At 43.0% G+C, this 14,593-nt stretch overlaps 1 protein-coding gene across 1 annotated transcript in view; it reads left to right on the forward strand.

The window, feature by feature from the left end:
- Positions 1 to 14,593, forward strand: part of LOC141122108 (uncharacterized) — a gene marked incomplete at both ends in the record, with an annotated part of 58,857 nt that overhangs the window by 5,920 nt on the left and 38,344 nt on the right. The window contains 3 exon segments of the mRNA XM_073611939.1: positions 502 to 657; positions 2,981 to 3,127; positions 5,382 to 5,486. Of these exon segments, the coding sequence (XP_073468040.1) occupies positions 502 to 657; positions 2,981 to 3,127; positions 5,382 to 5,486 (408 nt within the window).

Genomic DNA, 14,593 nt, shown 5'->3' on the forward strand with positions numbered 1-14,593 from the left:
CAGTGTGGCCATTGGGTGTGTATCCAGTGTGGCCATTGGGTGTGTATCCAGTGTGGCCATTGGGTGTGTATCCAGTGTGGCAATTGGGTGTGTATCCAGTGTGACCATTGGGCGTATCCAGTTTGGCCATTGCGTGTGTACCCAATGTGACAATTGGGTGTATCCAGTGTTGCCATTGGGGGTGTATCCAGTGTTGCCATTGGGGGTGTATCCAGTGTTGCCATTGGGGGTGTATCCAGTGTTGCCATTGGGTGTGTATCCAGTGTGGTCATTGGGTGTGTATCCAGTGTGGCCATTGGGTGTGTATCCAGTGTGGCCATTGGGTGTGTATCCAGTGTGGTCATTGGGTGTGTATCCAGTGTGGCCATTGGGTGTGTATCCAGTGTGGCCATTGGGTGTGTATCCAGTGTGACCATTGGGTGTGACTAGTGTGGAATGATATGTATGTCCTATGTGCATCTAGTGTAGCTTATCTGATGACATCCTGCATTTCTCTTCTAGGAATACATATTGTTGAGCTCTAGAGACCGGGAGCTTCACCTCATCCGAGAAGGAAAACTAAGGCCACACAAGAAGCTGAAGAGCAACACAAGAACCAGAAGAGAAGCCATGGAGCAATACCTGCAGCTTGTCTACAAGCAGAGGCCACACATTATAGTAATACACAACATAATACAATAATACAGAACATCCATAGATTAGATAGTGATACAGGATGGATTGTATTGTTGTGGGACAGAATACTACAGCAGTGAATATATAGATGAGTGATTCTTATAGCGGATAATAGAGTCAAGTCGTATCAGTGAGAGATACCTCCAGAGAGGACATTAACTTTAATTTACTAAAAAGAGTAAAACATCAAAGCCTAGAAAACGGTGATGCTCTAAAAAATTGGGCAACGCAAAAGCCAGAAAGCCTCCCTTGTGAAGAGAGGAGATGGCAGTCCTGGTGGATTCCATGCTTTATTTCTGAGCTAGAATGAAGACATTTAGGGCTTTGAAATCCAAGATGGGGTGGATGCACAATTTGGTTTTAGGAACTGTGAATAGGTTGGAGTAAAATCCTTGAAACCTTTATGCCACAGAAACTGTGACACCTTGATCCAGACAGTTCGAAAGAGCACCACGAAGAGCTGCTAAATCTGTGTGGTGGCACAAGAAGATTGCAGATCAGAAACTGAGGATAGGGTAGCAAGTGAAAGTCCAGTTTGTAGCCATGGGAATGCCGCCTCCAGCACCCAAGCATCTGAGATGCAAGCTGTCCAAGTGTATGAAAGGATGGTGGTAATGTCCTGGTAATGTCCTTGACAATAGTATCAAGGGTAGATCCAAAAAGATGTCCCTTGAAGGCCATGCGTATTAGCTGCTACTTGGACATGGATTAGGCAGTCCAGCACTTTAACCAAAGTGTCTTTCACACGTCTACTGGGGGCGTACAAAATCCTTCCTGAATGGGTACAAGGCTAATAAGTGGGGGGGGAGTGTAAAACCTTGTCGGGGTTCTCCCAATCTCCATAGATAGAGATTTGGAAAAGAAGGTGCAAGAGAGAGAGCCTTAGAGGCTCTAAGGAACCCAAGACTGGAAACAGCACTTGCAGAAGCAACAGGCTAATTGTCAGAGTGGTGCGTACCACATTAATGAGAGCTCAGACAGTCACTTTTTTAACTTCAGAATAATAGCAGTGACTGCGACTCATCAGGGAAAAGCCCAATAGGCAAAGACTAGAATGACTCAGAATCAGACAGAATCTCAGAGGCTGAGGGCTTAGAAGACACCAAGGCAGATCAGATACAGAATCTACGGGAAAAGGCTACAGAAAAAGCAAATAACTGGGTAGTTTAGATTATAAAGTCTGCCATGACTGCAGTAAAAGCATAATTCGAAAGGACAGATGAACTGACCATACCGGACACAGCTGAAAGGGACTCAGATGACAGAATAGACTCTAGCAGCAATGGGTAACAGGATTCCAGATGTCGGCACCATTAGGGACTGTCTCTTATCCGTGTATAGAATCAGATATGTTCCAGCTGCATGGAGGTTAGACAACTTAAAGTTCAGGCTACAAGGTAAGGCCTTAGGTACACACAAGACCCAGGCAGCTTCCAGCAGGTAACAATCAGATGGCCGGAGGTGACCAACGTCAATGTAGGGGGGCAGCAGGAGCCAACTGAAGATCAGACCTCCATGTGGCTATTTACAAGCCGGAGCAGCAGAGGGGAGAGGCTTCCTTGATGCTGTATAGAGGGATAATGTGGATTGGATAGAGGATGACATCATCACTCAGTCCCACAGCCATAACCTCTGTGGGTAACAGGGAATTTTAAAGGGGCCAAGCAACCCATGTGCTTGGGATACCCCCAGTGCTCAGGCCAACCAGCTTACTCACTAACTGAGTCTTCAGAGAAAGGACAAGCAGACAATGCCACTGACCCTGGAGCTGACAAATGCTGCTAATTTGGAAAGCTTCTTACACCCAAATATTATATCCAGGCTGAGGAGGGATGGATTGCTGCGATCAAAGAGGCAAGCTTTAGCTGTGTTGTAGAGAAAAAAACACTTGAAGAATAAGAAAAAAAGATGCTGACAAAAGTAGGGAAGTCATCTACACAGCACAGCTGAAGAACAGATGTCCTTGTAGAACTCTACGAAGACTGAGACATGCTGGGAGTAGCGGGGTTATCCTGGGCTGGTTTGTTTGCCAATATCCAGTTCTCCTGTAAGCTGTATTATAACTCAGAGGTGAAAGATGTCCTATGTTCCTCAATGGAGGAGAAGAAGACATTGTACCACACACGTGCAGCTAGCCTGTTTCCTACAGATTTAGCTGGGTATAATCTATCCTGATTGGTCAAGAGTTTACTATTCGTGACAGAGCCTATGCATCTATTTGGGTGTTTTCTGTGCTGATTGGAGGGAACATTCTGCATGGGGTGGAGTTAATCCTTTTTTTAATGTTTCTGTTGCTCCAACTTAGATCCCTGAAGATGATTATATAGCTCTGAATGAGTCACTTCCAGCCAGGACAGCCGAGGACGTGTCGGAGAGTCCTGGAGAAAGTAGTAGAGGGTTCTTTGACTCAGCCTTGGGATTCCCTTTTCATTCTTTGCCTAGACACCTCCAGGTATGTGTGTGTCAGCGTCCTGTGCCTGACTTCTCTGATGGCCACAGGTACCAGTACCAGGCTTGGGGGTATTGGGGCTGAAGGTAATCTTAGGGGCAGAGGTCCCCATACCTGGTGTAGATGGTGTTGGAGATGGGATTCGCTGGGATGCTGAGTATACTAATAAGATGGGATTAAAAATAAAACTGAGCAGGTGGGTGAAGATCATCTTTAGTGTAATAAGTAAATATATCTATACCAGGCCTGGGTTGTATTAGGACTCAGCACTGTGTAGTACATAGGATCATTAGATAATGAACTCAGCACTGTGTTTAATATAGGATCATTAGATAATAAACTCAGCACTGTGTATAATATAGGATCATTAGATGATGAACTCAGCACTGTGTATAATATAGGATCATTAGATGATGAACTCAGCACTGTGTAGTACATAGGATCATTAGATAATGAACTCAGCACTGTGTATAATATAGGATCATTAGATGATGAACTCAGCACTGTGTAGTACATAGGATCATTAGATGATGAACTCAGCACTGTGTATAATATAGGATCATTAGATGATGAACTCAGCACTGTGTATAATATAGGATCATTAGATGATGAACTCAGCACTGTGTAGTACATAGGATCATTAGATAATGAACTCAGCACTGTGTATAATATAGGATCATTAGATGATGAACTCAGCACTGTGTAGTACATAGGATCATTAGATAATGAACTCAGCACTGTGTATAATATAGGATCATTAGATAATGAACTCAGCACTGTGTATAATATAGGATCATTAGATAATGAACTTAGCACTGTGTATAATATAGGATCATTAGATGATGAACTCAGCACTGTGTATAATATAGGATCATTAGATAATGAACTCAGCACTGTGTATAATATAGGATCATTAGATAATGAACTCAGCACTGTGTATAATATAGGATCATTAGATAATGAACTTAGCACTGTGTATAATATAGGATCATTAGATAATAAACTCAGCACTGTGTATAATATAGGATCATTAGATAATGAACTCAGCACTGTGTAGTACATAGGATCATTAGATGATGAACTCAGCACTGTGTAGTACATAGGATCATTAGATAATGAACTCAGCACTGTGTATAATATAGGATCATTAGATAATGAACTCAGCACTGTGTATAATATAGGATCATTAGATAATGAACTCAGCACTGTGTATAATATAGGATCATTAGATGATGAACTCAGCACTGTGTATAATATAGGATCATTAGATAATGAACTCAGCACTGTGTATAATATAGGATCATTAGATGATGAACTCAGCACTGTGTATAATATAGGATCATTAGATGATGAACTCAGCACTGTGTATAATATAGGATCATTAGATGATGAACTCAGCACTGTGTAGTACATAGGATCATTAGATAATGAACTCAGCACTGTGTATAATATAGGATCATTAGATAATGAACTTAGCACTGTGTATAATATAGGATCATTAGATGATGAACTCAGCACTGTGTATAATATAGGATCATTAGATAATGAACTTAGCACTGTGTATAATATAGGATCATTAGATAATGAACTCAGCACTGTGTATAATATAGGATCATTAGATAATGAACTCAGCACTGTGTATAATATAGGATCATTAGATGATGAACTCAGCACTGTGTAGTACATAGGATCATTAGATAATGAACTCAGCACTGTGTATAATATAGGATCATTAGATAATGAACTCAGCACTGTGTATAATATAGGATCATTAGATGATGAACTCAGCACTGTGTAGTACATAGGATCATTAGATAATGAACTCAGCACTGTGTAGTACATAGGATCATTAGATGATGAACTCAGCACTGTGTAGTACATAGGATCATTAGATGATGAACTCAGCACTGTGTATAATATAGGATCATTAGATAATGAACTCAGCACTGTGTAGTACATAGGATCATTAGATGATGAACTCAGCACTGTGTAGTACATAGGATCATTAGATGATGAACTCAGCACTGTGTATAATATAGGATCATTAGATGATGAACTCAGCACTGTGTATAATATAGGATCATTAGATGATGAACTCAGCACTGTGTATAATATAGGATCATTAGATGATGAACTCAGCACTGTGTAGTACATAGGATCATTAGATGATGAACTCAGCACTGTGTATAATATAGGATCATTAGATAATGAACTCTCATTAAGTTCCATTACCAATTGATTTTTTTCTGCTCCTCAGGCTTCATTTTTATCCATTGGAACCATTCCAAATTCCGCCCTCCTTCAGCTCTTGTGGCCAATGGAATATGCGGATGGTAGGAGTCCTCAGGAAATCTATCCAGAGGTAAGTACATAACCAGCTCTATGTGAAAGTTGAAGTTTGATGCTTTCAGGAAGAGTGAATTTGAACCTGAAACTCTGCCCTTTTCTCAAATTCTACGTTGATCTAATAACGTTTCTATAATTTTATATCCCTGAACTGAAGGGCTCCTCCACATAATTCATCATATTGTCATCCTAATAAAAATATCAATAAAATGTAAAATGTAGCTGGGCCCTGTACTCTGCATAGTAAGAAATATAGATTGTTCTTCCAGAACATCAATGTGTATCGACTCAATATAGGGACCCAAATATCTTTAGAATGAATCAAAGATTGTCTAAATTCTGGAAAAGTGTAATCTATAAATCCCCCCACAAAATGAGTCCTCCATAACCTCATCCAACATAGGGCTGAACTGGTGTATATATAGCTGGGAGAGCAACATATACATTTACACTGGTAATACGACCCTCAGCTTGGCACCCTCTATTAGCCACAAATCCATATGATGTATAAAAACATCACTTGGAGATTCCTGTTACTACAGATCACAAATAATGATCCATTGAAGACTAGAAACACTGCCAGAAAACTTGTTGTTTGCACTGAAGGGCCCCTCAGTAAGTGCATTGCATGAGATATAGTCAGGGCAACAAACAACAGAGATGGTAATGAGCTGACACATTAAAGCTGATCTCTAGCTTTACTGTCCACTTAACTAGTTTTTTTTGGACCAAGCTGGCCGAAATGAATTACCGTATATACTCGAGTATAAGTCGAGTTTTTCAGCACATTCTTTTGTGCTGAAAGTGCCCCCCTCGACTTATACTCGAGTCAAGCACTTTTCTGCAGCAAAAAATTTCATTTTCCGAACCGACTTTGGGGCCCCGTATCTCAGGGCCACTTGGTGCTAGGAACCCCAAATTTGGTGTGCAAACACAGTGGAACTGGTACCACAACATATCCAAAGCAGAAGTTCCTAGCACTAAGTCGCCCCGAGATACGGGGCCCCAAAATCGGTTCGGAAAATGTCGTTCTCTGCTGCAGAAAAGTGCTTGACATTTTCTGAACCGAATTTGGGGCCCCATATCTCAGGGCCACTTGGTTCTAGGAACCCCAAATTTGGTGTGCAAACACAGTGGAACTGGTACCACAATATAACCAAAGCTGAAGTTCAGAAAATGTCATTTTCTGCTGCAGAAAAGTGCTTGACATTTTCTGAACTGATTTTTGGGGCCCTGTATCTCTGGGCCACTTGGTGCTAGAAACCCCAGCTTTGGAAATTTTATGGTGATAGTTTCACTGGGTTTGCACACCAAATTTGGGGTTCTTAGCACTAAGTGGCCCCGAGATACGGGGCCCCAACTTCGGTCAACTGTGTCCAGCTGCAGCAATGTCATTTCAGGACCCTTTGGGTTCAGAGACCCCCAAATTTTGGCTGCAGCTAGGGGGCATCTAGGAACCCTTAACTACCGAGTTTGAAGTTCAGGGGACCTATGGCTGCAAATGGGCACAGTGAGGCTGCAAATGGGCATTGTTGACCCTCTTTTGCACTTACAGTAGCTGCACATTTCTCACCCTCGTCTTATACTCGGGTCAATAAGTTTTTCCCATTTTTTTGTGGTAAATTAGGGCCTCGACTTATACTCGGAACGACTTATACTCGAGTATATACGGTAATTCCTACATGAACAGGTGTGCCCGCATGCACACTTTATATCCTTAAGGGACATTCGTGGACAGATGTAGATTTTACAAACTGTCTGTGAATTTACTGATGGCTGGTAACCCTGGTGGGCATGCTGGTTAAGGTGTTTTTCTGTGAAATTCTTGGAGTGTGTCAGGGAGCTTGTGCAACAGATGCTAATTCTCCTGCAAATGTTCATCTTCATGTGCAGGGTGGTGAACATATAAAGATAATGTGGTACAACGACCTGGTAACACTTCTGGCTTATGCTCTATGGGCTCTTTAGATCATCAGGATCTTTCGTCCCAAGGACCATATGCCTTCTTGCTTCAGTCTCTGACTTTAATGGCTTTGCAGTTGTAGTCCACAGCATGAGGGACAGGGGCATTTCTGAATTTGTTTTTCCTGTGTTGTTTAAATCTATGAAGGTTATTTCCCATTAAGTCTGTCTTTGATCATGGAATGGAAGGCATACTTGGTGCAATCTTGGGGCTTTCACCCTAGAAGTTTCTCCATGGGATGAATCCTTTCTCTCCTGCAGTCTAAACCAGCATTGGTCCTCAACATTTTCAAAGGCCAGGTTTCTGCCCAGTTTCTTTAGTTTTAGAAACCATTGGTCTTTTACTCCTTGATTTGGACCTTTTTATACAGGGAGTATTTTTTGTAGCTCCCCCCGTTCATTCACTTGTGACTCTATATGATATGGTTCTCTCTGTGCTTCAAATGTTACTGAGCTAACCCATTAGAGACATTCCTCACTCTATTCTCACCCACAAGGTTTTTTATTTATTGATTTATTTGTATGTAATGCTTTCCTCTACAAAACAAATCTCTGAAATTTTGGTCTTCTACTGGAAGCAACCTTTTCTGGCGTTTATGTCCAGAACTTTTTCCCTAAAGCAGCATCTGTCTTTCACCTCAACCTGAACTTTGCTCTTCTGTCCCCCTGTCCAGCACTACTTCACCAAAAATACATTTCTCCCAATTGTCTGGATGTGGTTTGGGCTGTGTAAGTCTCTCAACCACTGCTTCTTCAGGAAGATGTATTTCCTTGGTATTCCTTGGATCCACTATGAGTACCCTGGGTTTTTTGTCCACCATCTTCAGGTGACTCAGGCAGACCATTAGACAAACTTTCTGTCTCAAGGGTCAGGTTCCACCTATTCCTGTCATGGCACACTCTACTACAGGTGCATCTCCAAAAGTTTGATACATTTCAAGCATTTCTTTCTTTTAATTTTGATGATTATGGCTTACAGTTAGTGACAACCCAAAATTCAGTATCTCAGAAAATTAGAATATTGTGAAAAAGTTGAATATTGTAGACTCATGGTGTCACACTCTAATCAGCTAATTAACTCAAAACACCTGTAAAGGTTTCCTGAGCCTTTAAATGGTCCTTCAGTCTAGTTCAGTAGGTTACACAATCATGGGGAAGACTGCCGACTTAACAGTTGTACAGATGACAGCCATTGACACCCCCTGCACAAGGAGGGTAAGTCACAAAAGGTCATTGCTAAAGAAGCTGGCAGTTCACAGAGTGCTGTATCCAAGCATATTAATGGATAGTTGAGTGGAAGAAAAAAAGTGTGGTAGAAAAAGGTGCACAAGCAACAGAGATAACCGCAGCCTTGAGATTATTGTGAGGCAAACGCCATTCAAGAATTTGGGGGAGATGGACTACAGCTGGTGTCAGTGCTTCAAGAGCCACCACACACAGACGTATCCAGGACATGGGCTACAACTGTTGCATTCCTTGTCAAGCCACTCCTGAAGCAGGGACAACGTCAGATGCGTCTTGCCTGGGCTAAGGAGAAAAAGGACTGGTCTGTTGCTTAGTGGTCCAAAGTGCTCTTTTTTTTTTTTTTAATCAATAATTTTTATTAATTTTCACAGAGTATACATTGTACAATTGAACATTGTACGTCTTGCAACGACGTATAAGTGGACATTGCATTGAAAATAGCTCCACATTGGGTAGAGTAAAACTTTGTCCATACACAATGAATTAATGCATTGAGTACATAATAACCAGTATCGCTAGTATCGGTAATATTGTAGTCGTTGCTGGTCCACTTCACTAGTGTGACACCCCAAGTGGGATCTCTAGAGTCACAGGAGCGAGGTGGACCATCTATTTTGATGCATTCCAAAGAGAGAAGAAAGAAGATGTTCTGGAAGGTTATCAGTTGAAAATATACATGTAAACATACTCTATTCATAGTATTGCTCGGTCAAGAGGAAGGGGTTGTAATGCAGTGACTTAGACGTGAATTGCGCAGTGTCTAGTCCAGGTGGTCCATGGTTGCCAGCTGGATTGTATTTTTTTATAATGGTTTGTGTCAGAAGCAGATGTGTGCTCATAGCTGTAGTGTAATGATACCAAATCTACGACTTGGGTTAGGGTTAAGGATGTGTCCGACTTCCAGTGTCTAGCTATGTTAAGTTTAGCTGCCATCAGGATGTGGGTGGTCACTATTCTAAAGGGGTGAGGAAGATCCTCAATAGTAAGATTCAGGATCGCAAGTGCTGGGGAGGGGGGAGTTTTGATGTGGGTGATGTTTAGGATTAACTGGAAAATACTATCCCAGTACGTTTTAAGAAGGTGGCATGACCAGAAAACATGGAGAAGATCCCCTGGGGATGAGTTACATCTCCAGCAAATATTGGGGATTTGAGGGTTAATGGACGTGATTCTGGCTGGGGTCATATACCAACGTAGAGAAATTTTTTGCGCCAGTTCCCAAAGGGCCGCGCATTTCGTGGCCTTGTATGTGGACTTGAAGGCTTGATGCCATTGATTGTCTGTGAATTCGTGGTTCAGATCTATTTCCCATTTCTTGTGTGGCTTTAGTTTGGTGAAGGTATGTTTTTGGTGTAGGGAGTTGTAGAAGTATGAGATTCCTCTAAGATTTGTGTTAGGGTTGGTGAGATATTCCCAAGTCTTGGGATGGATGTTGTATAGAGGAAGGGGGACCGTTTTGAGGCAATGTTGTATACGGAGGTAGGTGAAATGTTCAGATGTGGGTATTGCATATTCAGATTGCAATTGGGAGAATGGTTTGAGGGAGTTGTCTTGCAGTAGATGTTGTAGGGGCCCTATGCCTTTGTGTGTCCATGAGGTTACTGGTAGTTCAGGTGTTATATGTTTCAAGGAGGCTAGAGGGATGTGTGTTTGTGGTTCATGGGGGGTGTGACTCATTGAGGTGGACAATTTTTTCCAGGCTTGCGCTGATGCTTTAATAGTTGGAGATAGGGACTTTGGGATCAATGAGCCCAGTGGGGTGCTCAGTAACCAGGTTTTCAGGTCTGATCTTGTGATTGAGGAGCATTCAATTTGCCCCCAAAGAGTAGTTGGAGATGGTTGGAACCAGCAGGGTAGTTGGGCCAGAATGGCTGCTATATGGTAGTCTTCAAAATCTATAGAGCTCGTGCCCCCCACTTGCTTGTGTTTAGTCAGTTGTTGATGTGCACACCTGGGACGTTTACCGTTCCACAGGAGTTTGTTGTACATTGTGCGTAGGGATCTAAAAAACGTAGCAGGTAATGGAATTGGTAGGGTTCTGAAATAATAAAGTATTTGGGGTAGGCAGATCATTTTAAAGGCCGCAAGCCTTCCTGTCCAAGATAGTTCTTGTTTTGCTATTTGTTGTGTCGTTTGCTGTATAGTCTGGAGTAATGGGGGAAAATTACTTGAATAGAGGTTTTTAGTGTTTCTTGGGAGTTTAATGCCCAGGTAAGAAATGTCAGTGTCTGCCCATACAAAAGGATATTGCAGTTGTAGAAGATTTTTTATGATGGCGTTTATATTTATGTCTAGGATGAAGGATTTGGATGTGTTCACCTTGTAGTAGGAAATCGAACTAAACCATTGGAGCATATGGTGTACCTCAGCCAGGGAAACAGTCGGGTTGGATAGGATAAGGATGATGTCATCCGCAAATAAGCTGATCTTATGGTGCGTAGTTCCAATGTGTAAGCCAGAGATGTTGGGATGAGAACGGATACTTTCTGCTAGGTGCTCCATGAGCATATTAAATATGAGGGGAGATAGAGGGCAGCCTTGGCGGGTGCCATTGGTTATGGGGAATGGGCAGGAGAGCATGCCCTCTGTGTAAACCTGAGCTTCGGGATTGGAGTATAGTGCCATGATGGCTCCAAAAATCTGACCCTGGAATCCAAACTTTTGGAGTACCTTTTCTAGATAGGTCCAGTGTACCCTATCGAACACCTTCTCTGCATCCAAGGATAGGAGCAGAGAAGGCGTTCCGGTGGATTCAGCATGGTGGATTAGGTTTATCATCCGTCTGGTGGCATCAGATGATTGTCTGCCTTTTGTGAACCCCGTCTGGTCATGGTGTATAATAGTGGGCATAATTTTGATCAATCTTGTTGCTATGGTTTTTGCGTAGATTTTAAGGTCGAGATTAAGTAGAGAGATTGGGCGGAAATTTTGAGGTACATTCGACTGTTTCCCTGGTTTCGGCAATGTTATCACCAACGCGTTCAAGTATTCTTTAGAGAAAGCAGAAGAGGAGGCAACGTGGTTATATAATTCCGTTAGGTACGGGGTCAAGTGGGGTGAAAATTGCTTGTAATATTCCCCAGTTAAGCCGTCAGGGCCTGGGGCTTTGCCGCTAGGTAGTGAGGTAATAGTCTTTTTTATTTCTATTTCTGTGAAGGGGGCATTTAAGGTATTCAGTTGGTCTGTTGTCAGTGTGGGTAGCTTGACTTTCCTGAGAAAGTGGTCAATGTCGTCTGGGGTGGGTTGGGGTGTGAGCGGGTCTTGTTTTAGATTATATAAGTCTTCATAATAGGCACTGAAGGCATTGGCTATGTCTTGGGGGTTGCTCAGCGGGGCTTTGGTATGAGGGTGGATAAGTTGAGAGATTTTGGTTTTGGTGCGTCTACCTTTTAGTCTTTGTGCTAGTTTCTTCCCTGCTTTGTTAGAGGTAGAATACGATGTCGCCTTAAATTTTTTCTGGAGGAATTCGTAAGAGTGAAGGAGTAGTGTTCTAAGTTCCTGTCTAAGGGACAATAGGTGATTTGTCAGTTGGTCTCGGGTGTCAGATTTGTGTTTCGATTCTAGGGCTGCTATTTGGGTTGTTAGGTCGTTTATACGTTGCGTCCTCTTTTTCTTATGGTGGGAACTTAATTTAATTAACATTCCTCTCATGTATGCTTTGTGCGCACTCCACACCACGGCAGGGTCGGGCACCGAGCCTTTGTTTAGTGAGAAGAAATCGGTTATTTGTTCTGCAATAGATGGCGCATATTGATTGTGTTGAATGATGTGGTTGTTTACTCGCCATATAAATGTATTTTTTTGTAAGTTAGAGTCTTGGATCGTGATAGAGATTGGGGCATGGTCCGACCATGTGGTGGTGTGGATTGTGGAGGCAGATACATTTTGTAGAATAAACTTATCGGTTAAGAACAGGTCTATTCTTGAATATGAGCGATGCCTGGAGGAAAAAAAAGTATAGTCCCGTTCGGAGCCGTGGTAACAGCGCCAAACGTCGTAGAGGTCTTGGGAGGAGATGAATCTTTTCAGAGGTGAGACTCTTCTAGTTGCCGATGATGTTGAGTCGATGGATATTTCAGGGACGAGATTAAAGTCTCCACATAATATCAGGTGACCTTTTTGGATGTGTTTGGCTTTACGCAGGACTTTGTGAAGGAATTTAGTTTGGCCAGAATTCGGGGCATAGAGGTTGATTATGGTATAGGTCACTTTGTTGACTTTGCAAGCAAGTATGATATAACGGCCTTCGGGGTCTTTTTCGATATCTAAAAGTTGGAAGTCCAGTGAGTCTCTGATTGCAATCATGACCCCTCTGGTTTTAGTTGAATGGGTGGCGTGGAACACCTGGGGAAAGCGGTTGTTCTTGCATAGGGATGTATCATTGGTGAGCAGATGTGTTTCCTGGGCACAAAGGATGTCGCTGTGAAGATCTGTAGCGGATCTCCATAGTGAGTGTCTCTTGGCAGGATGATTGAGCCCGTTGGTATTTAATGACAGTATAGTGAATGGCATTTTGTGTCCGTGGGGGTGTTGGGTGTTGAATGCAACACTTACGGTTCGTTGCTGGTGGATGAGTCTGAGGGTAGATGGGGTCGGGTGCTTTGTTCCTGAGGCGGAGGTCCGAGTGCAGATGTGTTGAGGCACCTGTATAGGGATGTTGATGCTTCTGTCTGCAGGTGAGTCCTGGAGTTAGAGCGCAGTGGTGGTCCAGTGGCAATCCAAGGGTCTGAAATAGAAGTGGACTAGAGTGCTGCGGATAGAGCAATATGTCAGTAACCAATAAAGAAATGCATTGACAGATCACTGGTATAAAGTATGGAAACTAGTGGAAAAGGAACTTGGATTTTCGGTTCGCAGTTGCTGGATATGATATTGCTGTATATTTCAGCTAGAGCGAAGATTAGAGGGGGTGTTTGACACCGTTAAATCCTCTACGTGGGGGTAAACAGAGTCAGTATCACCGGAGGTAGAGAGTTAAGGTGTCAGACTGTCAGAGCTCAGGGGAACTGTGGGATGAGTTGTCGGCCATTGTTGTGGAGATGCGAGCATCCTCAGGTGAGAAGATGATTTTGTTGTCTACGAGGAGGTAAGGCACCGTTGGTTAGTGCGGTAGGGGCAGCCATTTCAGGGATTATGCTCCAGGAGTGGAGGAGCTTTAGGCCTTTATCTAGGTCTCCTATTGCATGTGTCTGACCATTGCGGACAACAAGGATGGTAGCTGGGTGGCGCCATTTGTATGGTACCTTGTGGTTCTGCAGACCTTTGGTTATCGGGTTCAGTTGCCGTCGCAGTTGGAGGGTGTATTTGGACAGGTCAGGGAAAAGTTGTATCCCAGTATAGGGGCCAGGTAGTGGAGATTTTGCTCTAAGGCCCATAAGGAGCTTTTCTTTGGTTTGATAGAAGTGAACCCTCATCAGAACATCTCTAGGGACTGAGGCTGCCAGGTGGGACGGTTTGGCAATTCTGTGTATTCTGTCAATAATGGCGTCTTTTGGGGAAGCTTCTGGTATCACTAGATGTATCAATTCTTTCGCGTAGCGTGGTAAGTCCACTGGGAGTATGGACTCTGGGACTCCCCTCAGTTTAATGTTGTTCCTGCGTGACCTGTCTTCTAAATCCGCCATTTTGGCGCGCATCCATGCCTGTTCCTCCTTTATATTGTCATAAGAATCAATCATTTCATTTACTGTGGAAGTACAGGCCTGTATTCCTCTCTCAGCATTAGTCATTCTGTCATCTAGCTTGTGAATGTCAGAGGTGACTCTGTGAAACATGGATGAAAGATCATTCATGAGGGAGGATTGAAGGGACAGAAGCATGTCCTTCAGAGTTGTGTCCATGACTGGCTGCCCTGATGTGGGGAAGGAGGCCATGGAGGAGTGCAGGGCCTGGTCTATGGAGAAGGGGATGGGAGCC

This window comes from Aquarana catesbeiana, unplaced genomic scaffold (genome assembly GCF_042186555.1).
Source record: "Aquarana catesbeiana isolate 2022-GZ unplaced genomic scaffold, ASM4218655v1 unanchor246, whole genome shotgun sequence".
NCBI lineage: Eukaryota > Metazoa > Chordata > Amphibia > Anura > Ranidae > Aquarana > Aquarana catesbeiana.